The 25,418-nt window shown below is 42.0% G+C and overlaps 2 protein-coding genes across 2 annotated transcripts in view; both read right to left on the bottom strand.

The window, feature by feature from the left end:
• Positions 1–8,281, bottom strand: part of ZNHIT6 (zinc finger HIT-type containing 6) — a 40,033-nt gene extending 31,752 nt beyond the window's left edge. Inside the window, exons 1-4 of the mRNA XM_082227996.1 lie at positions 8,132–8,281; positions 4,942–5,007; positions 4,740–4,846; positions 3,554–3,639 (exon numbers count right to left, since the gene is read on the bottom strand). Of these exons, the coding sequence (XP_082084122.1) occupies positions 3,554–3,639; positions 4,740–4,846; positions 4,942–5,007; positions 8,132–8,193 (321 nt within the window). The 5' untranslated portion in view covers positions 8,194–8,281. The remainder of the gene's footprint in view (positions 1–3,553; positions 3,640–4,739; positions 4,847–4,941; positions 5,008–8,131) is intronic.
• Positions 8,282–13,447: 5,166 nt separating this feature from the next.
• Positions 13,448–25,418, bottom strand: part of COL24A1 (collagen type XXIV alpha 1 chain) — a 168,601-nt gene continuing 156,630 nt past the window's right edge. The window contains exons 54-60 of the mRNA XM_082227706.1: positions 22,212–22,247; positions 22,092–22,118; positions 20,000–20,065; positions 18,621–18,789; positions 17,715–17,824; positions 15,743–15,958; positions 13,448–13,646 (exon numbers count right to left, since the gene is read on the bottom strand). Of these exons, the coding sequence (XP_082083832.1) occupies positions 13,500–13,646; positions 15,743–15,958; positions 17,715–17,824; positions 18,621–18,789; positions 20,000–20,065; positions 22,092–22,118; positions 22,212–22,247 (771 nt within the window). The 3' untranslated portion in view covers positions 13,448–13,499. The remainder of the gene's footprint in view (positions 13,647–15,742; positions 15,959–17,714; positions 17,825–18,620; positions 18,790–19,999; positions 20,066–22,091; positions 22,119–22,211; positions 22,248–25,418) is intronic.

The following is a 25,418-nucleotide window of genomic DNA, read 5'->3' as shown; positions in this document are numbered from 1 at the left end:
CTTCTGATCTCCTCCTTACAGATATACCAAAGGTAGAGAGGGTGGAATGTTTGAGACCAAGGCCCAATGCAGCTTGTTCGTGAAACACTAAACTGTGGTTTAACATTACATCCAAACACAGCCAATGAAACAGAGCAGTGGCTAAAGAGCTGAGTGAGAGGCAAGTACAATTTCTACATGAGGACCTAAAATCTCCTGGCTCAGATAGGTATTGGGCTTAATTTACAGGAGTTAACGTTATTATTGATTTATACTATTTTAGTACAGTAGTCTTTACAGAGATCAGATAAATAACCAAAAGTGCAATTCACAAGCTACACAAGTAGTTGCTCTCATTAATGGCTTAATATAAAACATATATAGCTGGAAGTAAATCTCATCAATTTCATTTGGATTTATGTCTCAGTAAGATGTCACTAAAAGCATAATTATACTTAAAGCTGTAGTTTAAAGGCCCATCAATGTACATTTTTAGTAGCACATAAATGCCATTACTTGATGAAGAACTATTTATGTATTACTGTATAAATAATACATCAGAACTCTAAAACAAATTTCACCCATGCTGTCCCCTTAAGATTCAGAAGATGTTTGATTGGTTTTATACACAACTAAAATAAATCTATTACTTCTGCATTAATAATCCAGACCATGATATGAGATCCTCCTGCTTTAAATTCAGATACCAACAACCACATATTACAGCCTCCAGGTCTCATCACAACTCTGAAGACATTTGCTAAGGTGTGAATGCATATATACATTCTATGTTATAATTTTGTTACCAGCAACAATTCTATAGTGTATATTGGTGTACAAAATGCTTCTCTCATAGCACCACAAATTCTTAAGTGTACAGCCAGGTTGAGAGTGGCGAGTTGCCAATTTCCCTCCCTTTGCAGGGTTCCTCTTCCTTAACAGTAACCCATCAGGTAGTAATTCAACAAGTGGCATTTCCCATCAAGACATATTTGTGCTAGAAAGTAATCTACTTGTGTGGCCAAATGGAGAGAGGGGGAGAGAGAGAGAGAGAGAGAGAGAGAGAGGAAATATTTTTCTCACCTTGGCTCAGTGACACCCTCTCACAGATGAGTGGGCAGAGAAGACAGGCAATTTTTAAATTGGGCAAATGTTTTCCCCCGGCATCACCTTTGAATCCCACTCCCATATTTCTCATGTGAGGAACAGAAATTTATATGCCCATGTTTATTAGTAAATGGTTACAGGAAGTACCGTAAAGCACTCTTCTGTGGTGTCAAAGGTTGCAGACATTCTGCAATGTTCCTGGATATTACTCACTATATTCAACACTTGGGCCCATTAATAACTAAAACTCTATCCCACAATGCACAGTATATGCACTCTATAACAGCTACAATACTGATATGGTACTGCAAATACAATGCTAAGTAGTAATGTGATTTTGTTAAAGCAAAAACAAGCACCCAGGAACACACCCAAGCTTATGTGCTAAAGTAAAGGGACCCCTGACCATTAGGTCCAGTCGTGGACGACTCTGGGGTTGCGGAACTCATCTCGCTTTATTGGCTGAGGGAGCTTCTGGGTCATGTGGCCAGCATGACTAAGCCACTTCTGGCGAACCAGAGCAGCGCACGGAAACGCCGTTTACCTTCCTGCCAGAGCAGTACCTATTTATCTTCTTGCACTTTAACATGCTTTCGAAATGCTAGGTTGGCAGGAGCAGGGACCGAGCAACGGGAGCTCACCCCGTCGCGGGGATTCGAACCGCCGACCTTCTGATCGGCAAGTCCTAGGCTCTGTGGTTTAACCCACAGCGCCACCCGCACCCCAGCTTATGTGTTACATGTGTTCTGTTTCTTTTCAGATACTGTATATTTCAACCACCTTCTGCATATTTTTAAATACTTGTCTTTAGCAATAATTTTAATGCTTCATGTTTATGTAAGCCACATATACCAATCTAGTGGTATATAAGTTCTGTTAAATAAAAATAAACAAATAAAAATCTTCCGACCCTCTAGCAACCAAGAGGCTGAGATGAGATTCTTTCACGCTGCAGTTTCACGGAATAGAAACGTGGGCACATTCCTTCTAAATGAGTAGAGAAAGTTTTTACCAAAATTGTTCCTGCGCTCTTTTAGACCCATGAAACTCAGTTCCCTGATCCAACCCATAAAATTTAGACATTATCAAGCTATCAGGACATAATGTAATAAGCTGGATTGGATCTTGTTCCCGCTAATACAGGCAAATGCTGTAGTTTGGTTCCTCGCATTCTTTTCAATCTGACTTGAAGGACAAATGTTTTAAAACTGCTATTAAAAAGAGTTATTAGTGCTGTTTTTGAAAGCACAAGACTGAGATGATCTTGATAGTGGAGTTAGTGTGGCATTACTCAGTAAATGTGTTATCTCTGGAGGAGAACGAAGTGTGAACAACACTTAATCTATCATTGTATCATACACTGCAACCTTTAAGTGTCAAGAGGAACTAAATGAATAATGCGATTAGATTACATTATAATGCCCAAAGGCTGGCCTCCACCTTGAGGGTAGATGGACGTACCGTATGTATCACACTCCCCAAACCTGCACAATTATCCCTGTGAACCCTGACGCAGGCCATCTAGCTTTGGCCAGACCAGGTGCACAGCTCATTTTGGACCAGTCTCCAGAGGAGGTTTCACTGGGGCTACTTTGCAGCTGCAGAGATCCAGCTGGGGACGCAGGCTTGGCAAGAGATGGAAAGTGAACAGTCCCCCAAACACCTACTAAAATTAATGTAACTTACCAGGGGAGGGGGCGGAATGGAAGAAGCCAATGTTCTACAAAAGCTGGCTTGAGATGCCATTCTATCTGGCCAATCTCTCCAACCTCTTAAAATACAGCAACATCTGGAGGAGAACACCTTGGCTACGGGGGGGGGGGGGGGGGCGCATGTTGACACACAGAAAAGCAGCCAAACTGTCTGACTACAAACAAAATTAAGCCCTGTCACCAATTAATATCACTACGTTAACAAATGACTAAATTCAGAAGAGATGGGTTTTTCCTGATGCTTCATTTTAAAAAACACATCCTCTGAGTTAATGAGGTTTTGTTTCTTTACTTTGCTTTTACAAAATCTGCTACCAATAGGGGTGACTGAAAGTGAAGAAGCAATGGGGAAAGGGGGCACTTAAATCTTTTCCCCACTCATGTCTCTGCTCAAAACAGCTGGATATCATTTTTGTTGTTCTTGTGGGTTTTTAAATGAAAACAAACCTTTGCACACATCAGGTGTGTGTGTGTGTTAAATACACACATTTGTGTATAATTTGTCCTTAAGTGATTTTCTTTGACAAATTTCTTTAAAACATTACCCTTCAATTAGAGGGATCACTTTTTGAATCTGGTTCAATATGTTTCTCAGTTTGAAGGATAATAAGCAACTACTGTGACTGAATCAAATTCTTCCTTCCACCCCCATCTGCCCCATCTGGTATTTGTCATTTAAGTTTCTAATACCACCCTTTTGTTTTTAAAAAAGGCAATGAACATTTGTTTTCTGTAGTATGCTCAAGGTAACTTACAAATTTATTGCTTTTTGGTCTATGTGAAGTGTCATCTCGAGCAGCGCCATCAGCCGTTCTTCCCACATCTTCCAGAAACCTGTAATCTGAAATTGAAAAGGGCAACAGGGGATAGGCTCAAATGAAATTAGCTCCCAAAACCCTTTACAACGTGATTCTTAAGGGATCGTACGAAAGTGATGAGTTTTAGCATAAGTTCACAGCAAATAAGAGAGGGTGTGCAGTGAAAATTTGTCGTTTGGTCGCTGTGCTTTCTAAAGCTTAAATATGTGATATTATTGATGGGGTTTTTTTAATGTGAACCACCATATCTGAAGCAGCAAGGCAGAACAAAAATGTTTTAAATGAAATAAATGCCTGTGCTAATACCATCCTAACTACTTACCTACTGAGCATTACTCACTTGCTTCATACATGGCCAGATTTCTCTAAGGTGGACAAAGTTTGTAGGGTAGCAAGGAGCAGGAGGACCTGTTTTCTTTCATTCGCCCCACAAGCTGTATTTATTGTGCCATTTAACAGCTCTGTGCAACTATACATTTGCTGATGGTGGCTATACTTAGGCCGCAATCCTAAACCCTGAGTTCAAGGCAACTTATTTATATGTAAACACACTAATGATTGCATTATTACTTCAGTAGTGCCACCCAAGACCTTGTGCCTGCTGGCAATGCAGATAGGAATCTCCAACAACACTATATAACGGTAGGTATAGAACACTGGACGCGGGTGGCGCTGTGGGCTAAAGCCTCAACGCCTAGGGCTTGCCGATCGAAAGGTTGGCGGTTCGAATCCCCGCGGCGGGGTGCGCTCCCGCTGCTCGGTCCCAGCGCCTGCCCACCTAGCAGTTCGAAAGCACCCCCGGGGGCAAGTAGATAAATAGGTACCGCTTACCAGCGGGAAGGTAAACGGCGTTCCGTGTGCGGCTCTGGCTCGCCAGAGCAGCGTTGTCACGCTGGCCACGTGACCCGGAAGTGTCCCCGGACAGCGCTGGCCCCCGGCCAATAGATGTGAGATGGGCGCACAAACCCCAGAGTCTGTCAAGACTGGCCCGTTCGGGCAGGGGTACCTTTACCTTTACCTTTATAGAACACTGTAGATGTAGAGCATTGCCTCTTCCATACCCACCCATCACAATAACACCCTGGGGCTCTAGAACAATTGAGATTTTTAGAAACTCTCTTACCACTTAGAAGATTTAAATCACTGAACTCATTTATGGAAACGAATGCTGTCTTTTCTCTTACTCCATTACAACTGAATGCAGTCTTATGTTTCTTCACGCAGGCCAAACTGAAAGCACACAGAGAAAGCAAAGCAATCTTGTCACTCTCTTTTCACTACACAAGAAAAATATAAGCAAGGGATGCCCATCAGTTTATATCTACCTGCATGAGTATTTCATACAACGGGGGCATCGATATTTTGCTTCTTCTGTATTGCAGATTTCACAACTGAAAGGAGAAAAAAAAGAAATGAGACATCTTTACATTGGAATAACATGGGTGCTAAAACACCATTTTGAGAAAGCGTCACTTCATGCTAATAAGCAGTAGATCTATTTGATAAGTGTGTGTGTATATATATATCCATTCAGAATGTTTTTGGTGCATACAAATAGTATTTAAAAATCTATCTTACATTAGTGGTCCAGAACATCTCTCAATAACAAGGATTAAGTATTATCGATATGCTTCCAGCAAAAGGCTCTGGGATACAGACACAAGTAATATGAGTAGCTCAGAGCCTTCAGTCAGAAACAACAAAACATAAACTAACACTCCTCTAATGAGCTGCCACTATTCTGAAAAGGTTGGACAAGTATTTCTCCAACACCAAGCTTGCACTTGCTTTTTACTTCTCCTCTTCTATTCATTAGCAAGTGATCTTCCTGCCCTATGATGGATGATGGTAACATCTTAATAGCAAAGTCTGTGATATTACATCAGAGTTCCTATTTTAGTGGGGGGAAAGTCTGAGGAGAGAATGTGTGCTCTGAAATGAATCCTTTGGTGAGAGAATGTGCCCGATCACAAGAAGTACCTATGATCCACAAAGTTCTTCACATACTTCCATCAGAACACAATGACCTTGTTTACGCACAGTCATCTCAACTTCTGGTTTAACTGCTGTCCCTCTTTTTCTTGCAGAAACATTTTTAGAAATTAAATTTGAAAGCTAGGTCAGACTGACCCAGGCTATAGTTTAGCACAGTAAATTTGAGGAAGTGGTTTACAGATCAGCCAAAAGGCAACAGTGAGCTAATAACTCTGGGACTTTGGTTTGGGGCTGCCATTTTTTTCTCTCCTGACAGGCTTTCTATGCCCTTCGCAGCTAATCACTTAAGTGTCTTAGTTAATGCTGTCTACTTTATTGTACTCGATATGGAACAAGTAAAGTCAAAATACACAAAAATCACACATTGTTTGAGAGTAGATCACGCATTGTTTGAGCATAGACCACCTCCGAAACAGCGGCGGTTTCACCCCTGGGCCTTGCAGGACTGGAGCCAATACAGCTTGGGTCTTCCCTCCACATGCCAGACACTGGTGGCAGAGAGAGCCAGGCTCAGGCAAGCCCTATACCCGTGATATACCTACCGCCAGGTGAAAATGCCATCATGCTCTGACCCTCAAACCAGTTCTGGGCGATGTATCATTACACTGCCCAGGCCTATGTACAAATTTAATAAATAAGTAACAAATAAGGTGGTGTTGATTTTTAAATCCATATTAAGAAAGGCGTGGGCTATCTGGTAAAGGGACCCCTGACCATTAGGTCCAGTCGTGGCCGACTCTGGGGTTGTGGCACTCATCTTGCTTTATTGGCCGAGGGAGGTGGCATACAGCTTCTGAGTCATGTGGCCAGCAGCGCACGGCTATCTGGTATGCCTTTTAAAATAAGTTGCCTTGACCCAAAGTTAAGAGGAAGGCTAATTTAGCCCCAGATTACTGTATCTTCCGCAGAAGAAAACTTCTGGAAAACTACAATCCGCTGCCTGCAAGGACATCACAACATATTGCCCCCGCCCCCACATAATAATAATAATATTTATATATATATATATATATATATATGCAGGTTTTGGTGTCTTCGGGTGTCTTCCCGTGTAAGAGTCGGGGTGTCTGGGCGACGTTTCGACGAGGTCTCACTCGTCATCTTCAGGCTGGTGCTTTCGGCTTCTTGTTACTGGAACAGAGCAGAATCTGGTGTTTGAGTTTCTATAAATACTGTTGAGGGGTGTGGTGTATAGCCTCCAACGTTCTGGGCAGAGAGGAAGTTCCTAGATTAGTGTGCCTTTTCTTCTTTTGTTCCTTAATTACTTGAGGGATATCTTGAGTGATTTCATGAGTGATATTATGAATACCACTGGGTGGGTCATTAAGTGTAGATTAGTTGCTAAAGCTTTCGTGTCTTGACCTCTTGAGCTTGTGAAGAGTTTTTCTGAGAAGATGGCTGTGCTGCATTTAGTTGTGCTCTGGCTTGGCTTCGTGTATAGGGGCGAGCTGTGGTTTTGTGCCTTGTGCCAGCCAGATCTGTGTAGGGATTGCAGGGGGGTGCAGCATCCGGAGGTGCCACTATAGTTTGGCTACTGGATGGAGTCTGTAATATGTCTGTGGAGAGGGTCTGGGTTTGGGTCTGGTGTGGTTGATTGGTGACGGCGTTCTGTGTGCCTCTGGTTCTGGTGTCGGTTTTTGTGGGGAGGGCTAATTTCCAGATGTCTGGCAGGCGGGACGTGTCGTCACGCTTGTTCATGTTGTGAGGGTGTTTCTCTATCTCGATGGCTTCCATGATTATTCTCTTGTGGTGATGTTCCATGTTAAAGAGCAATTTGGAATCTGCAAAATTAATTTCGTGTCCTGTTTCTTTCATGTGTTGGAAAAGAGAGGAAGTTTTTTCTTCTTTTTTGACGGCATTCTTGTGTTCTGTGATACGTGCATTTATTCGTCTGTTTGTTTGTCCAATGTACGTGGCTGGGCAGACTTTGCAGGGTATTTCATAGACCCCTTGGTTTTCCAGCTGGATTTTGTCTTTTGGGTTTCTGAGGATATTGGCTATTTTTTGGTTGGTGCAGAAACACCCCCCAAAGACCAAGACACAGAAGAAAACAATGGCATGGCCCTCCTTCCTTATATCAAGGGCACTACAGACAAAATTAGCAAAATCCTCCATAAACACAATATCAAAACAGCCTTCTGCACCAACCAAAAAATAGCCAATATCCTCAGAAATATAAATTTTATTTTATTATACACACTACTACTACTACTACTACTAATAATAATAATAATAGCGCTGCTCCTTAAATATTATCCTGTTACTTTTCCTCGCCTTCCTGTCCTTCCAGACACATTGCTCTCAACGCCGCGAGGAGCCCTCTGGCTTTGCGCGCGCGCCCCGCGTCGCCTCCAGGGTGCGCGTGTGAATGTGTGGGCGCGTGTGTCGGATTCCCCGCTTTCCCCCCGGCTTGAGCCTCTCCCCTCCCAAGCCAACCTAATAATAATAACTCCTCTGGGGCAGGAGGGCAGAGGGGAAAGAGGCCAAGGAGACATTCCTCCCCGCCTCACACACACACACCTGCGCAGCGACATCTTCCGCCTCGCGCTCCCTTCGGTCTCTGCCGCCGCCGCCGCCGCCATGCTCAGCAAACGGCCTGCCCGCCGAGGTGGCTCCCCTTCCTCCTTTCCGAAGTCCTAGACAGTCGCCTCGCCTCGGCGGCGCGCGGGGGAAAGGGAGGCTGCTGACCCCTGGCGGGAGCTTGGGAAAGTGCATCGAAAAGGATGCCTTCGAGGTTGGGCAGTGGTGGGAGGAGGAGGCAGGGAGCATCCTCGCTCCGCGTGGCTAAAGCGCCAGCCTTGGGGATGCAGTGCGCAGTTTGGAGGAGCGCAGTCCCGCGCGCAGGCGGATCCTCAAACTTGCCCCGTTTGAAGACGGCTGAGGGGAGCTTGGCGGACCCATTTGAATTGGGGTTTCTTCCCCCCTCCATGCCCTTGCCAGGCAGTGCCTGGTTTGGGTTTTGGTTGTCTTAAAACTGTTTTTTGTTGTTTTAAAATTTTCCCACGGCGCCTCCTTTCATTTATTTTTGCCACACTTCGAATTCCATAGACGGCACAAAAAATGCAACAGAAGGAAAGCAGTTAAAGCTCAGCGTTAAAATATGGGTGGAAATGGGAGTGTTTTATTATGCATTTTGTTAGGCATTTTGTGTTTTCATGTTGTGCTTTTAGGTTTCATCTTCAGAGGAAGGGCGGTGTACAAGTTTAATAAATAAAACGATATAATCGGTAATGCAGATGCACCACACAGGCCACCAGAATGAAGCTCGTGGACCTCCGGCAGATTGTTCAGTTGGTTAGTTAAGAGGGTGGTGCTGAGAACGCCAAGGTCACAGGTTTGATCCCCGTAGTTGCAAATTTCTTCATTGCAGGGGGTTGGACTAGATGATCCTCAGGGTCCCTTTAAACTCTACAGATCTAAAATTCTATGATCCACGGACCGCTATCTGGAGGCCTTATCTGGGATTAAATCCTGTTGGACCTAATGGAACTTTGTTCTTCTGAGCCGACGTGTGGAACTCCAGCATCCTTAGGCTTGCCCTACGTCAGGAAAATTCCTGACATGTTCTGGTTTCTGGGTGTAAAAATGACATCCATTTTGCCGATTTTTTGCTCCAAAAAAGGTTTCCCCAAGAATTTGGGTTTGTTCCAAAAAATAAGCTCAAGAAAAGCTCAGGAATTTTACTTTTTGAAATATGGCAGCCCTAAGCATCATCATCTTCTTCTTCTTCGTTGTTGTTGTTGTTGTTGTGTTTATGTATATTCTGCCCATTCCCCTGACAGGTAAAATAGATCCTATTCCTTCAACTGGGCAGAAAGTCCCATTCTACTTCTCAGGAGCTCTCCTAGTTAATGGCAGCAAAAGGAAGGAGCCTCCCATCAGATACTGCCTGTGTGGTAATGTAGACCCGACTTTTCACAATATAGTGGCTTGAAGGGACTTCCCCTTCCCCTGGCTTTTGTCTATAATCCACATCGGCTAAGGCTGCTTCTCGTGTTACACAATTCCAGTCTGGGAAATAATGTAAATATTAAAGGGGCAACCACGTGTAAAGGTGTAACAGATGAGCTGTGGCCTTCAGGGAGACATATTCCGAACTCCTCACCATAAGTGTACACTTGGGACTGTTCCTTATAAGTGGTAACCCTAACTTGGCTATGTAAGATATGAGATGTCCTTTGCAGCCTGAAAGAAGGAAGTGTTGCTAGCTACACAAAATTGTTTTGAGACAACAATCTCTCTGAGTAGTGCTCCTACTCAGCAGTGTATTCTGAATAACCTATCCTGGGCTGCAAGCCTAAATGCTCTTTCTAGTGAATAAGCCCCATTGAAGATACTGGGACTTATTTCTGAGCAAACAAGTATAGGGTTGTATTAATTTGCTGTAGCTTCTTCCAGATCTACTCTCAAAAATCCTAAAAACACATCCTACAACCATAAAAAACAATTGTTTCTAGGCGAATCAAGGGATGACTATGTGTGTACATGTGTTTTTAATATTCCTGATGCAAGACTATGTGCATACATGTGTTTTTAATATTCCTGATGCTTCCACCATGTATACACTCACACATCTACACATACAAATGTGCAGAGTACCTGGAGGATATTTCTGCTTTCTCATTATACCCAGGATGGTTCATAGCATGTAGCACAAGACGGCAGCCACTGTCTAGAATTTATAAGCCACCTCCTCTGCCATAGACACTCTTCTAGTCTCAGAAATTTAAAAAACTATACTGTTACTTGCCCAGGAAAGGCACTCTGCACCTGTGCAAATATATTTCCTTTTTTCCTATGTTACATTGTGGAGGCCTGGTGTTGACAACAGGTTTTAGAGCTGAATTCTCATGAGCTTGTCTCGGATTAACCTCAGTTATCACATCTGTGTAGCAGGGCAGAGCAATCCAGTGGTCTAGCTATCGCCAGCATAACATAATACAGTGGTACCTCGGTTACAAACTTAATCCATTTCGGGAGTCCATTATTAAAACAAAACCATTTTTAAACTGAGGTGTGCTTTTCCTAATGAGGCCTCCTGCCGTCGGTGCCCTTCCACTGTTCGGATTCTGTTCTTAGACCGAGGTAAAGTTCGCAAACCAGGACACTACTTCTGGTTTTGTGGAGTTCGTAAACCAAATTGTTCATAAACAGGACTGTTCTTAAACCAAGGTACCATTGTACATATATAATGGTAGTAAATTTTCAGGAGCACTAAGCACTTCAGTAGAAATCCTTAAACTCTTCAGCAGATAGAAATTACAATGCAGTATAAGCAAACTACATTTTCCAAGTCATTTTACGCTAGAATGATCCCTTTGATGAGACTCTCAAGTAACAGACTTGACCATAGAGTTAGGGTTGTTTACAATGCAATCCTCTTTTTTTTTGGACAGCAACTGAAAAATTTATGAGGCGTTGGTTTGGGTGGATCTGTGAAACAGCGACACTTTACTTGTTTGCTTCCTAACCCTGGTATATTTCCTAGCAGAAACATCTGCAATAATGATGTTACTAACCAATGGATGAAGCATTAAATCCAGGAAGGGTGTAGATTTCTTTAAACAAATGCAGTAGCTGTATTTTCAGATCCAGATGCATAAAAAAATATGAACCAAGTCCCAAACTCCATCTTTGCCACTTAAATCACAACAAATAAGAATGATTTTAAACATTTGTGAGTTTTTGGTGGTTTTTTTTGCTTCTGAACATTTAAGCCACAAAGCCCTATGTGTATGACTTTTTCTCACCTTTACATCTCCTTTTATAGATGTCAGATCTTACAATTGAAGCTATGGGAGTAGGGCTACATTAATGAGTTAACAAGCTTGCAGAACACCAAGCAAAGGCTTTCTGCTGCTGGTGGGCAGACTCCAGGTATATGCTTCATAGGTTTTACCATTCTGATTCATGAAACTAGATGTCAAATCTTAGACTTCATTGGATCTAACAGTTGCAGGGCAGGACATCTTGTAATCCGGAATAACTGCATAAATTGTTTAATGCCTGTCCATAAAGCATCCATCAGGTTTTAATGGTCGTGTTGAGGAGATTTTTAAGAAGGTAATTGACAAATGTGTGCACCTAGTGGAGAAAAACTAGATGGTGAGGAGTCAATAAAGTAAGATCTACGAGGAATGGTTGAAAGAGATTGGTACATTTAAGCCTGGAGAAGGCTTGCATAAGCCTATTATGCAAAAGATGGCACAGACTTGTTCTCTTTGCTCCAGAGGGAAGGACTGGAACTGATAAACTGCTTAAAAACAACTACTTTCCCTCCCCAAATACAAGGAGGTGCAGATAATATTGGATTGAACCTTGTTGACAACAGAAAGGAACTTTTAAAGTTGCTAGACTGTTTCTGACAGTTTGATGGATAAAATATATTATGATTAGAATTATGATTATGATTAGAATTTGTATGCCACCCTGTACCCGGGGGTCTCAGGTCAGTTCACAGAATAAAATCAAGATATAAAACCACAAAATACCTACCGGTAATAAAGATAATAACAACAACCCAACAGCTTCCCCCACCAAAAAATACATTTTTAAAAGGGCATAGGATGTAACCCAAAGGCCTGGTTAAAAAGGAACGTTTTTCCCTGGCGCATAAAGGTGTATAATGAAGGCGCCTGGTGAACTTCCCTGGGGAGAGCATTCCACAGACAGGGGGCCACTGCAGAGAAGACCTATTCTCATGTTGCCACCCTCCGGACCTCTCGAGGAGGAGGCACACGAAGGAGGGCCTCAGATGATGACCACAAGTATGGGTCAGTTCATATGGGAAGAGGCGGTCCTTGAGGTATTGTGGTCCTGAGCCGCAAAATATTTGGTCTGAAATAAATATATATGTGAAACAGTATAATATTACTGGGATAGAATGCCCCTGAGGCTGAAGTAATTAAGATTATTATAATTTAATAGCAGCCATTTAAATATATGCTGTATTAACATTTTCAACAAGTTACAAAATATTTACACAATACATCATTGTAGATGGCCTTTGATAGATAAAATCTTTAACTGCAGTCCAAAAACTTCTTAAAAGACTACTGTGTGTAGTCGTCCTACAACTACAAAATCCTGTTCTTCTTATAAGCACCAGATATTGTTCTGCCTCGTGTACCATTTCCATGTCTACAGACATTTTAAACATTTTAAACAAGGTTTTCACATAAATAATGTTTTCACTCATAATGAAGTATGTGACCAAATATTTTTTTAAAGACACAATTTTACAATGAATGCAACCAGCACATACAGTCTAACAAAAAAAAAGTAATAAAAAAATGAGCCAAATAATCTTGACCAAGGCCACAAAGACTTTTGAGTTGTACAGAGAGCACCAGGCAACACAAACAGGAAACACATAAGAGGTAGTGTATCATCTGTTAAGATGTCTGTGTCCACAAAGGACTGTAATACAACTTAAGTGTTTAAGGGAACCATTTGTTTTACGGTGGCATAACTCATTGTCATACAATTATAATACAAGCTATTGCACATTTGGGAGCGTTAGCCAGAGTTGCTCCTAGCACTGCATGCCTCTATCTTTCCTTAAGGTGTCCCGGGACAATGCTGTTACGAAGGTTAACAAACACTGGGTTTTCTGAAGAATTTCCAAATATATGTAGTGTTTTCAGTTCCAGCGAATAATATAAAAAGCACCAATGGAAAATTAAATACTTTATTAAGGTTGTCAAGGTCTCTCTCTTCTTCTTTATTTAAGAGCAATATCTCCTTCTTAGGAGGAAGTCTTTTTCTTCCTGAGATTCATTTAGAAAGCACCAACATTTTTCTTTATATTTCTTCTGCAGTTTTTTTTTTTAAAAAAAACCACTACTTGCAGCAATTCCATGTGAGAAACTCCACTCCATTCAGAAGTCTAGAGAAAACACACCGGGCCACTTTCTATGTAACGCTGTTGTCCTTGTTTGAGATGAGGAAATTTCTGCACTTGAACAACTGGAAGCTGAGTGGTGTCTTGAGTGTGAAAAAGGAACTGGGTTTTATGCCAGCTGCCATCTTGAATCTGCAATGCATATAACAAGAGTGTTAATTAACACACATTAACAATCAGCCACTATGCTTTTTTATTTTAATATTTCCTAGGCCTCTGAGAGAAAAACAATAACGAAGGACAATTATTTATTCATTACACTTGGTCTTGTATATTAATGTGTTCAGGATTTGGTACATTATTTTATGCCATGGGTAGGCAAACTAAGGCCCGGGGGGCTGGATCCGGCCCAATCGCTTTCTAAATCCGGCCCGCGGATGGTCCAGGAATCAGCGTGTTTTTACATGAGTAGAATGTGTCCTTTTATTTTAAATGCATCTCTGGGTTATTTGTGGGGCATCGTTCATTCCCCCCCCCTCCAAAATATAGTCCGCCCCCCCCCCAAGGTCTGAGGGACAGTGGACCGGCCCCCTGCTGAAAAAGTTTGCTGACCCCTGTTTTATGCTTTCTTAATGTTGTGTGGAAAACAGCACCATGGAGAAAATCCAGGAAGGATTTGGAAAGTGAGATTTTTGTGTAACATCCTCAGTTCTAAAAATGCTCTTAAAAAAGAAGAAGTTATGAATAAATTAAAAGCTACATCTTAGTACACACTTCAGGACTGATAACGTTTGGATCAAAACTTTGTGCAATCTATAAATATATCAAAACAACAACAACAGTTGACGAGGGCTTTGGAAGTTTGCAATTTCTGTATTTGCCCAACCAGTCAAAGATGTGAGCACAGTGGAAGCCACTGAAAAGTGAAATCCCTGCAGACAGGCATCTGTGAAATTCTGTAGGAATCTCTTTCCTGCAGAAAGAGATAAAGATCTCAGAGAATCTCACAGAAAAACTGCACTTTTCAGTAACTTCACAGCACTACCTTTATCATATATTATATTTCCAGCCTGCATTCACCACAGTTTCATAAAGAGCCAGTGTGTTTTAGTGGATAGTTTGGGGAATTGCAGAAATCTGTTTTCAGATTCCTTTGTACTTACTAAATTTATTGACACTGGACTAACACATTATCATTCAGTCCCACCTCACAGGACTATTATGAGAATAAAATGGGATGTCCTTCTGTATACTAACCTGAGCTGTTTGGCGGAAGGGTAGGATAAAAAAAAATAGTACATAATATGTTTAATAGCTGTGAGTGGAAAGAGCTAGAAAACTAACCAAATGGAAAATGCTGATTTGATAGCATTTTAGCACCTACTTTGCACAGCTTCCAGTTCTTTAAGGGCTTGTCATGCTGACATTTATTCTGCTCTCTGAGGTCAGGAAGAGCAAATGATGACAAGACCAGATCATGTGTAAATGGATACTTCTTGGCTTTCTCAAATAAAAAAACATGAAGTATTTGGATTGCAACATCTTGTTTATAAACCAGAGGCGATTCAATAGCGATTGGGAGGGGAAAGGAGCTCTTTCAAGTTTTCATCAAATAGTCCGAAACATTCTGACTTTTTGAGTTCTGTCATTTGTTTAGGACAGTGTTTCCCAAACTTGAGTCTCCCAAGTGTTTTTGGACTACAACTCCCATCATCCCTAGTGAACAGAACCAGTGGTCAAGGATGATGGGAATTGTAGCCCAAAAACAGCTGGAAACCCAAGTTTGGAAAACTGATTTAGGATATGGGTGACCCATCTTTGGCATGGGTACCAGTAGTGCACAGAGGGATTTGTGACACCTGTGCACTGTCGCAGAAGGGCTCACGGCGTCCCTGTCCCTCTTTATCATCCTAAGAAGCACTATTGCTTTCTCCCAAACAGAGGCTTCTAAATACAGTTTGATAGAAATGTTGTAACCTGCCCAGTGAGTAATTAAGAACACCAAGGCTAACAACTCTGTGGTTAAATGGTGTCTGATGCTAAGTGACGGGGAAAGAAAGCACTACAGCTGCTTGCAACTTTTGGACAGAGGCACGTTTGGATTTTGCATGAGTGCTAGGTGTGTCTCTGTGTTGGTATCCTTAAGAAATAAGAATCACTGAAGTACAATCTTAAATATTAACAGTAGCGGGTAAAGTAAATGTCCAGAATTTCGACTCTCATCTGTATTAATTCAAACTAAACACTACTTTCACTGCAAATTTTAACAATGCAAGCAAATGGCTTACCATGCATTCATCTAGAAGCACTTTTGGTTCAAGCGGAGCATTTGCTTCAAACATTTGGCCATTCCATCCTTTGAAGCTGATGGAGGGCCTCTGAGCACGTAGGTCATTGGTTCCCCACACCGGGGTGTTTAGACAGTGGACTGTGATGGTATGGACTGCTTCTGAACTCAGTAAATGAAGGAAGTTCATCTGCACTTTCCCAGTGCCAAACTCCAACTGTTTTAACAAAAACACACGTTAGTGTGGAAAGTCAGATTGCACTTTATAGCCACAAAAGCACAGTGGTCCCATGCAATTTAGACATACCTTTACAAAGGCTTCATAAACATTTCTTTCCACTGGTATAACAAACTATTGGCATTTAATCTGCTAATGTAAACTATTTAGACAAAACATGCAGACCGCTCTCCACAGAAATATGTCCTCCTTACAGAAAACTTGCACTACATAAATATGAGTAGGAAGATGACAGTGGGCAGTTTATAATGTTAATGGGGGGAAAAGAAGATGACATTCTTTGAAGCAATGCCTGCTCTTCCATATGTCACTCCCATATGACACTTTGCTAGTGTTTTCCAATGTTTCTTCAGCTGTGTACAACATGGTCTTTTACATTAGTCTATGTCCCAGGGTGTAACAGAATTTAAGACACTCCTGTTCTTGTTTTTTTTCAAATTTTCCATTAAATCCACCAAACGTTCTGGGAGCCAGGGTACAGTGCCACATCGAACAACAGAAATTACTGAGTGATAACTGTCATTTTATCAGTAAGTAAAGAGTTTTGTCTTCTGTGTAACTTGAGAACTCAAATTAACCACTTGCATTTCAATGTTACGACTGCTGAAGACGACAGTAAGTGGAGCTTAGTATCATGCAGTCACTCAGAAATACCTATTTTTTTCTTTTATTTTTGGACATCCAGCCTAAGGAACAAGCCTGTAATTGATGACTGAACTAACATTTCACTGCAGCTACGTATAACATTAGCCTAAGAGTTCACTGCTGATTGCAAAGGTTACTCCCCACCAGCTTCTCCCTCCTCCCTTTGCTAGGGTTCTGAACCCGATTTATCTTGCAAACATGAGCCTGCAACCCTGCATGGAGAAAAGTAGCTGATTAAGCACACATTTCTCCTCCCCTTCTCTGCTGCAAAGCACCCTCTTTTGGGGACGGGCTGTAGCTCAGTGGTACAGCATCTGCCTTGAATGCAGAAGAGCCCAAGTTCAATTCCTAGGATCTCTTGATAAGGGTGAGGAAGACATACTGCCTGAACCCCTGGAAAGCTGCCTGCCAGTCAGTGCAGACAATAACGATACTGAGCAAGCGGAACCAATGGTCTGACTGCACGGCAGCTTCCTAAGTACCATATTTTTCGCTCTATAGGATGCACCCAAACATAGGACGCACCTTGTTTTAGAGGGGGAGAACAAGAAAAAAAAATCTCCCCCTCTCTGCTCAGCGCCCCTTCAGCGAAGCCGCAGGAGAAACGGAGCCCCTTCCATTTCTCCCCCCGCTTGGCTGAAGGGCTGCTGTGCAGCTGTCCCTCTCTGCTGAAGCCAGGAGTCTGCTGCGCTCCAGAGGCTTCAGGCGGCTATCCCTGAAGCCTTCGGAGTGCAGTGCGAGTTCCCGCTGCGCTCCAGAGGCTTCAGGTTCCTTTGCGCTTCCTCTGCGCTTCAGAGGCTTTTGCTATTGCTGAAGCCAAGGAGCCTGCATTCGCTCCACATTTCCCCTTAATTTTTGGAGGGGGAAAAGTGCATCCTATAGAGCGAAAAATACGGTATATATTGCAAATATTCACTAGCCCTAATGTGGAGTTGAAGTTTACTGATTTTTAGAAAACTAATCCAGTGCTAACAAAGACTATCAGGGTATTTTCCTGTTCTTAGGCGCATACGGTGAGGTTACGTTAGAAAAAGGCATAAGTAGAATCCAGAAGACTGTCATGATGGTCTTTCAGAAGAGAACAATATACCTTAGTTACAGAGACAGGTGATAAGCATGTCTGGCCACCAGCGCTGAAGTTGCAGAAAACCTCAATGGCATCAGAAGGACATCCAATATTCGGATCAATCCAGTATTTTCCTATCAGTTGGGGAAGGCAGAAAAATTAGAAATAATTTCCCAGCCTTATGTTTCCAGCTTCCAAGATGGAGAGGGAGGGGGGGAAATAGATGCGAGTTTAGGCTCAAATATGTTCAACTGAGAAATCCAGAAGTGGGAAAAGGTGTAACAAAGTGTTTTACAAGGTTTCCTCTCCTTTTTAAAATTGGCTCCACAGTGACAACAGCCAAAGGACTGTACAATCATCTTGTGAGAGTAGCGAGAGTAACTTTTCTCTTGGTGATATGTTTATGCTAGCCGAATCCTACAGCAGCGATAGGAGAATCAAGAGAACACTCAAGGAGTGTGACAGCCATGCTGCAGAGGCAGAGAAGAAGAAGAAGAAGAAGAAGAAGAGGAGGAGGAGGAGGAGGAGTTTGGATTTGATATCCCGCTTTATCACTACCCTAAGGAGTCTCAAAGCGGCTAACAATCCTTTTCCCTCCCCACCCCCACAACAAACACTCTGTGAGGTGAGTGAGGCTGAGAGACATCAGAGAAGTGTGACTAGCCTAAGGTCGCCCAGCAGCTGCATGTGGAGGAGCGGGGAATCAAACCCAGTTCACCAGATTATGAGTCCACTGCTCTTAACCACTACACCACACTGGCTCTCCAACCATAGTCACCATCCAACCTAGAAACAGTACCTCAAACTGGCCAAAAATGCCCAGATAGATGAATTAAACCCAAAATCAACTGCACCGTAGATTGTGTACGGTCGCTACAGATATGATTAGGACTCATTTCAGAGCAATTAATAACAATGGGGGGGACTTACCATCAGACACCTTACGTTCACAGTTAAGCAAATCCCTGCAGATACGTGCTGGGTTATCGCGAGTTCCCAGAGGGTTCTTAATACTGTGCAGTAAATTGCTAAGGTAATGTAATGTTTTGAATATCTCGGCACTGTGATCCAGTAATGTTACTTCAGTGTTTTGGTAGCTCTGCCGAGGAGAAAAAAACAACAAAATTTGACATTTTATGGTATCACAAAAAATGGCTTAGTACTGAGACATGGCCAAATGGCAAACTGGATCATAAAGCTGGATTTTCAACTGAAAGGGCAACATATTCATGAGAGATACTGAAAGTTACACTGAGGTAAAAGATACGTAATAAAGAGGGAATTTAATTTTTTAAGTGAAAGTGATTCATATATGCAGAAAATATACACATGCTAACCCCCCAAAATCCAAACAAGTATACCCCAATGACATTTTTGTCTTTGAAAGACAAAATAGCTAATCTCTATTCTAAGGCAATAGCATGAGATCCTTCCCATACATAATGGCGCATGGAAGGAAACAAGAGACTGGATGCTGCTGCTGTAGTAAATAGGAATACTGCCTTCCCTTTCAAGGAAAAGGATAATAACATTAATAATGCAGATTTGCATTCCTATCCTAGAGAGGGCAATAAGAATTGTGAAATGAAGAAGGGAAAGAAACCACCACATCTTCAAAGGTTAGATGGGTGCTTTGTCCCTTAAAGTAGGTTGAATTAAAAAAAAAACTTTTTAAAAATCATCAAATGGCTCAGGAATGACATAGGCACAGGGGTTGAGATATTTATTTATCTATTTCACACAGCGATCGTAAGGGTGTGGGCCTGTTTGGAAAAAACAGCGTTTCCCAGTAACCGAACCTTGTGGTCTGATTTCTGACAAATTGGGAACTCTCTGCAGAAGAACATCATTTCAGCCCCCTACAGCGATGACTGACCCCACAAGCACATTTATTACATGAACGGCAGCGACAAAACAACTTCTGGTGGAGTGGTTAAGGTCCGAACAAAAGCCACCAGTACATTTTATAAATTATGCTTTGCGCTGTGTGCATACCTCTCTCAAGTTGCAGCCTCACAAAAACACAATACTTCATTCATATAATGTGTTTCCAATTAAGCAGACCGCTATTGCATAAATGTTCTGAGCATTTAGGCCAGAGGTCTCAAAGACTCAGCTGCAAAACTTATTCTCTATATCCTGCGGTGTTTATATGTACAGTTCCCCCTCATTATTCCCACCCCTGCCAAGTAGTATGATATTTGTAAATGTGTGATGAATTAAATATTTGTGAAGACATACAGATTATCAGTGAAGCGACTTTTATAACATGTATACATGTGACAAGCTAAACATGCAAATATTTTTACCTCCATCTGTAATGCAGTATTGGAATCAATCAAGGCTTGAATAGCAACACTGATGTCAATCTGCTTCTGTATATAATCAAACATTTTAATATCAGCAGCATAACAAACAAACCATCAGAACACCAGAAATTAATTATGCACATTCTTTGGCTCCTGCCACATAATTAAAATACTTATTGCCAAAGAGTATTAATAGTGCTGTTGTTGTAAAAGGGATTATTATTATGACTGGAATGCAATTCAAATTAAAAAGATTTTGGAATTCAGGAATAAAGAAAATCATCAAACCAGCAAATATAGCATGCCACTTTATCTAAATTATATAATTTGGTATTTGAACGATTGGTATTAATAATTGTATTAGAAATTGTTATAATGAGGCTATCATTTGACTGTAATTGAAAACTAATTTTTAAATATTATAAAATAGAGATGGCTTTTTTTGGGGGGGGGAGTGAGGAGAATGTGCTAATTTTACTATAATCTTCCAGGCTTGCTTGCAATTCCTACAATTGCCATTTTTATGCTTCAAGGTAGTTTGCACCTTCCAACTGCCATAAATAACACATTAAGGCTTGTGGTGAAGTTGTGACTGAGGACTGGTGGATACTGGTTAAAAAGAGCAAAACGTGGCAAAGAAGGGAGAAGGGTTTTTTAAAAGCATGAAATACTTTGGGTGGACACACTTCCACAATACTCGGAGTAGATGCAATGGACTTAAGTCAGCCATGATTCACGTAAATCCATTGGCTTCAATGGATCTATCCTTAGGATGGCTTAGTCAGATATTGCCTTTTAGGAAGGATCCCTAGGAACAGCATGATGTGTAATATTTTATAAAGACTCAATATATTGCTTATACACAGAACATGAATCAAGTTAAAGGCAAACTTTTCTAAGCCCTGATACAGCTCGAGGCTGCAATCCTAAATGCAGCCCCATGAAAGTAAACATGCCTAGAAGGAAAAAGGTAAAGGAACCCTGGATGGTTAAGTCCAGTCAAAGACGACTATGGGGTTGTGGCGCTCATCTCTGCTTTCAGGCCAAGGGAGCCAGCGTTTGTCCACAGACAGCTTTCCGGGTCATGTGGCCAGCATGACCAAGCCGCTTCTGGCGAACCAGAGCGGCGCACGGAAACGCTGTTTACCTTTCTGCCAGAGCGGTACCTATTTATCTACTCACAGTGACGTGCTTTTGAACTGCTAGGTTGGCAGGAGCTGGGGCAGAGAAACAGGAACTCACTCTGTTGTGGGGATTCAAACTGCCAGCTACACTGCATTGCCCCTGCTCAGTGGGCAGAGTCCTCCAGAATCTCCTCCTGGGCATGTTCCATTGAAAGGGATGGCGGCTGGGCACGGTTACTCTTGTCTACCTTCCATTCATTAAATTTGTATACCGCCCTTCATCCAAAGACCACAAGGCAGTTTGCAACATAAAAATACAAAAACGAGAAGACGAAATACATCCCTCTCCCCAGGGAAAGTTTGTCTGGCATTTTCAGTACCAGGCCTTTGGGTGATTAATATTCTACAGCCTTTGTGGGAGGGGGGGGGCTATTGGTTTTTTAAAAAAACTATTTGTATTTTATCTGTATTTTTATCTTGTCAACCACCCTGAGATCTTTTCATGAAGGACGGTATATAAATCTTACAACAACAAAAAACTAATACAGTGGTGCCTCGCAAGATGAAAAGAATCCGTTCTGTGATTCTCTTCGTCTAGCGGTTTTTTCATCTTGTGAAGCAAGCCCATTGACGGATTAGCGGATTAGCGCTATTAGCGGCTTATCTGCTGATCGGATCAGCTGATAAGCGGCTTAGTAAAAGGGGGGGGAGGAAAAAAACCAGCAGGAACTTGCAAGACATTGTCGTCTTGCGAAGCAAGCCCATAGGAGATTCGTTTTGCGAAGCACCTCCAAAACGGAAAACTCGTTCGTCTAGCGAGTTTTCCGTCTTGCGAGGCGTTCGTCTTGCGGGGCACCACTGTGCCACCACCCCTTCTTAATAGGGACTACAAAAGGTTCTAGAGGATAGTGCCCCAGCTCTTTGAGTATTCAATGCTGAAACCATCATAGAAAACATATCCAACTTACTCTTGGCCCAGGTGGCCCTGGTGGACCCTAAAAGGTAGGAGAGAGGGGGGGACACCGTATAAGAGGGGTTCATACAATTATGCAGTTATGCAAACTTTAAAATAATGTATATTCACTTACAGGTGGACCTGGATGGCCCTGCGACCCTTGAGGTCCCTGAGTAAAAAGAGATGATAGAAATGCATGAAATATAGTTTTTATTTTTCAAAAAAAGTAAAATAAATCTCTATATACCACCTTGGAATGAAATGCAGTTTACAAAGAAGACTGACATGTTTAATGCATATATTAAAATGGACCAGGACGACAAAGTCTATTCTCTACCAGCTATGACCTACACAAAGATTTCTTAGTGCACTGTAGACCATTTGCCTGAGTTGCTGTGCACTTTTTAAAGCGAGTCTGTGTACTTTAAAAAAACTGAGTAAGCTTTCTGTCAAAGGTGTCAGCCCAATACGACTCAATTACTGAGGTTCTCTGTTTATCCAGTCCTACCCCCCTGTGAATACTGTGGGTGCATTTAGCATTTTAAAATGGTTGAATAAAGGATTTAAAGCATGTCACGAGCAAGCAATTCTGTGTATTTTTCGACCAGCCAACCCATTAGTAAAAAAAAAAAGTCATTTATTAAAATTTGTATTATTAATTTATTAGTCATGTATAATGTACACTGTGTGTGTTTTCCAGAAAATCAAATAAGCATGCCATCTGGAGAAGCAACACCTCCCCATATAATGTCTACATGCTGTGCCATGGGATGGGTTGAATCCATTGGTTTGGGTTCTAGCCTCCAGTGCAGGAGAAAACCAGCTTGCTCCATCTTCCCGGAGACAGATATTGGAAGATGGCTGTCATATCTCGTCTCACTCTCCTGTTTTCCAGGCCATTGTTGTTTAGTCGTGTCCGACTCTTCGTGACCCCATGGACCAGAGCACACCAGGCACTCCTGTCTTCCACTGCCTCCTGCAGTTTGGTCAAACTCATGCTGGTAGATTCAAGAACACTGTCCAACCAGTTTTCCAGGCTAAACATACCCAATTCCTTCAACCGTTCCTCATAAGGCTTGGTTTCCAGACCCTTGATCATCTTGGTTGCCCTCCTCTGCACACGTTCCAGCTTGTCAATATCCTTTTTTAGACTGTGGTGCCCAGAATTGGACACAGTATTCCAAGTGTGGTCAGACCAACTCAGAATTGAGCAGGACTATGACTTCCCTTGTTTGGGACACTATATGTCCATTGATGGAGTCTGGAATAGCATTAGTTGTTTTGTTTTGTTTTTGCTGCTGTATCACACTGTTGGCTCATAAAACCATAGAATTGTAGAGTTGGAAGGGACCCTGAGAATCATCTAATTCAATCTTCTGCAATGCAGAAATATACAGCTGTTCCATACCTGTCCCAAACCTGAAACCTTGGCGTAATCAGCACCACGCTCTAATGTTACACTTGTGGTCCATACTAAGACCCCTGGATACTTTAGCTGAAATTCTTGCATAGCAGGGGGTTAAACTAGATGACTCTTGGGGTCCTGTTCTTTGATCCTTCCCCTCAAGTCCCCCCCTTTTCTCCTCTGTCAGTCTTATTCCCTCTGTTTATCTATCGCCTTCTCTGCTACACCAGCTTCCCTTATCTGCTCTGCCTCCCTGTTTACGTCGCAGAAACCCAAAAATGATTGTCTGTACAAGCATCGCAAGGCTTCAGAAGCCTTAGTGTCACTCTGCGGTCTCATTTCTGGTTTGTCTAACCTTATTATGGGATAGGACCACCCAGGATGCAGCATGACAGTTGGCTGCAGTCTCTGTGCTCTCCAGACATAGATACAAACCATAAAACAAAAGCCACAGGAAATATTTAATAAAATTAAAACAATAAAACCACAACACTACAGGTCAGTAGGTGGCAGCAATAGGGCCTTTCCTCTGGCCTTGCAATGCCATTGAACTCAAGAGAAGAATAACTTTGCCATAGCTCTGCTTTGCAGGCTCTTCCACAGGTCCAGAACAGGATAGCTATGTGATGCTGAGTACCGGTATGTGCCATAAATTTAAAGAACATGGCTTTCCCCTAAAGAATCATGGGAATTGTAGCTTGTTAAGGGTGCTGGGAACTGTAGCTCTGCAAGGGAGTTAACTATATTTCCCAAGATTCTTTGGAGGAAGTCAAATGTATGTTTTAAATGTATATTGTGTATGCAGCCTGACTTTCTGAGAAGAAGAGAGATAGGTTTGAGATATATTATACCTCTTATAGTACTCTTGGGACCTCCATTATAGTTTGTTCCCCTCGTCCTTGTATCCAGCCTTTTCAGAATCAGTTACCATTTTCTGACTATTGGTGTACTTGGTTCCCCGCCCCCCCCCAAATGTGAGCAGAAGACTATAATCCTGAAACTCAGAGAAGCATGATCTTGCTGTTTCTGCACTGCATATTTTTTGCTGTACACTCTCCTTGTCAGTACTGACAAAAAATATTGTTTCCAGGAAACACAGTATACTTTTGACTTCTTGTTTATTCATAGAAAAAGAAGGCTACCCCTTTCTTATTTATTGCTTTTAATTGCTCTGCTCAGAAATCCTAATACCATTCCGTGTTAAAAGTAATCGGGCATCTAGGAAGGATGCCAACGGTTTTCTTTGCTTCAAAGGAATGTGTTCAGACTCAGTACAGAGCTGAATGAAAATTATTTGATGTCTGTGAAAATACATGGAAATAGAACTTTCACCCTGGCTGTAAAGGCAAAGCTAATTGCTTTGTGCTGCCAACAGTCGCATTCCCCTTTTCTGACAAGTGGCTCACGCAATGAATTTGTGATGGAAGGAAATTGCTAATTGCCAGCGGTGCACAATTTCAAAGGAAAAAAAGAGTACTTAAATGACACAGAGACGCCTATTTTCCACTGAAACGCCCTGGAAAGATCCATTAACAGGAAGACGTGTTTATGTGACAGCAAAGTAGACTATCAGGCAAAAAATAAGAGGAGGAGGAGGAGGAGGAGGAGGAGCATCTTCGGACACTGAACAGCCATAAAAATATCAAGAACACAGAAGAATTTACTTCTGGTAACCATGCATGGAACATGCCTGCTGCCGAAAACACAAACAATAACGATCACAGAAACCAGTGATTGTTTTGAAGGTTAGCCACGAATCTGAAAGTTATTAGGACCAGACTACTGTGGGTTCTTATATGGGAAAGACATTGGGATGTACCATGGTTCCAAAAGGTCTCTGATAATTGCTTTGCTCTCAAGTAAGATTGAGCTGCAAGGATTTGGCATTGAAGATGACATTTCTGAGAAAGGAAAAAGTCTGTAATCTCTGGCCTA

Source organism: Podarcis vaucheri (assembly GCF_965113315.1).
Source record: "Podarcis vaucheri genome assembly, chromosome: 6".
NCBI lineage: Eukaryota > Metazoa > Chordata > Lepidosauria > Squamata > Lacertidae > Podarcis > Podarcis vaucheri.
Note: the sequence above shows the minus strand (reverse complement) of the source record. Positions and strands in the feature narration are given on the sequence as shown.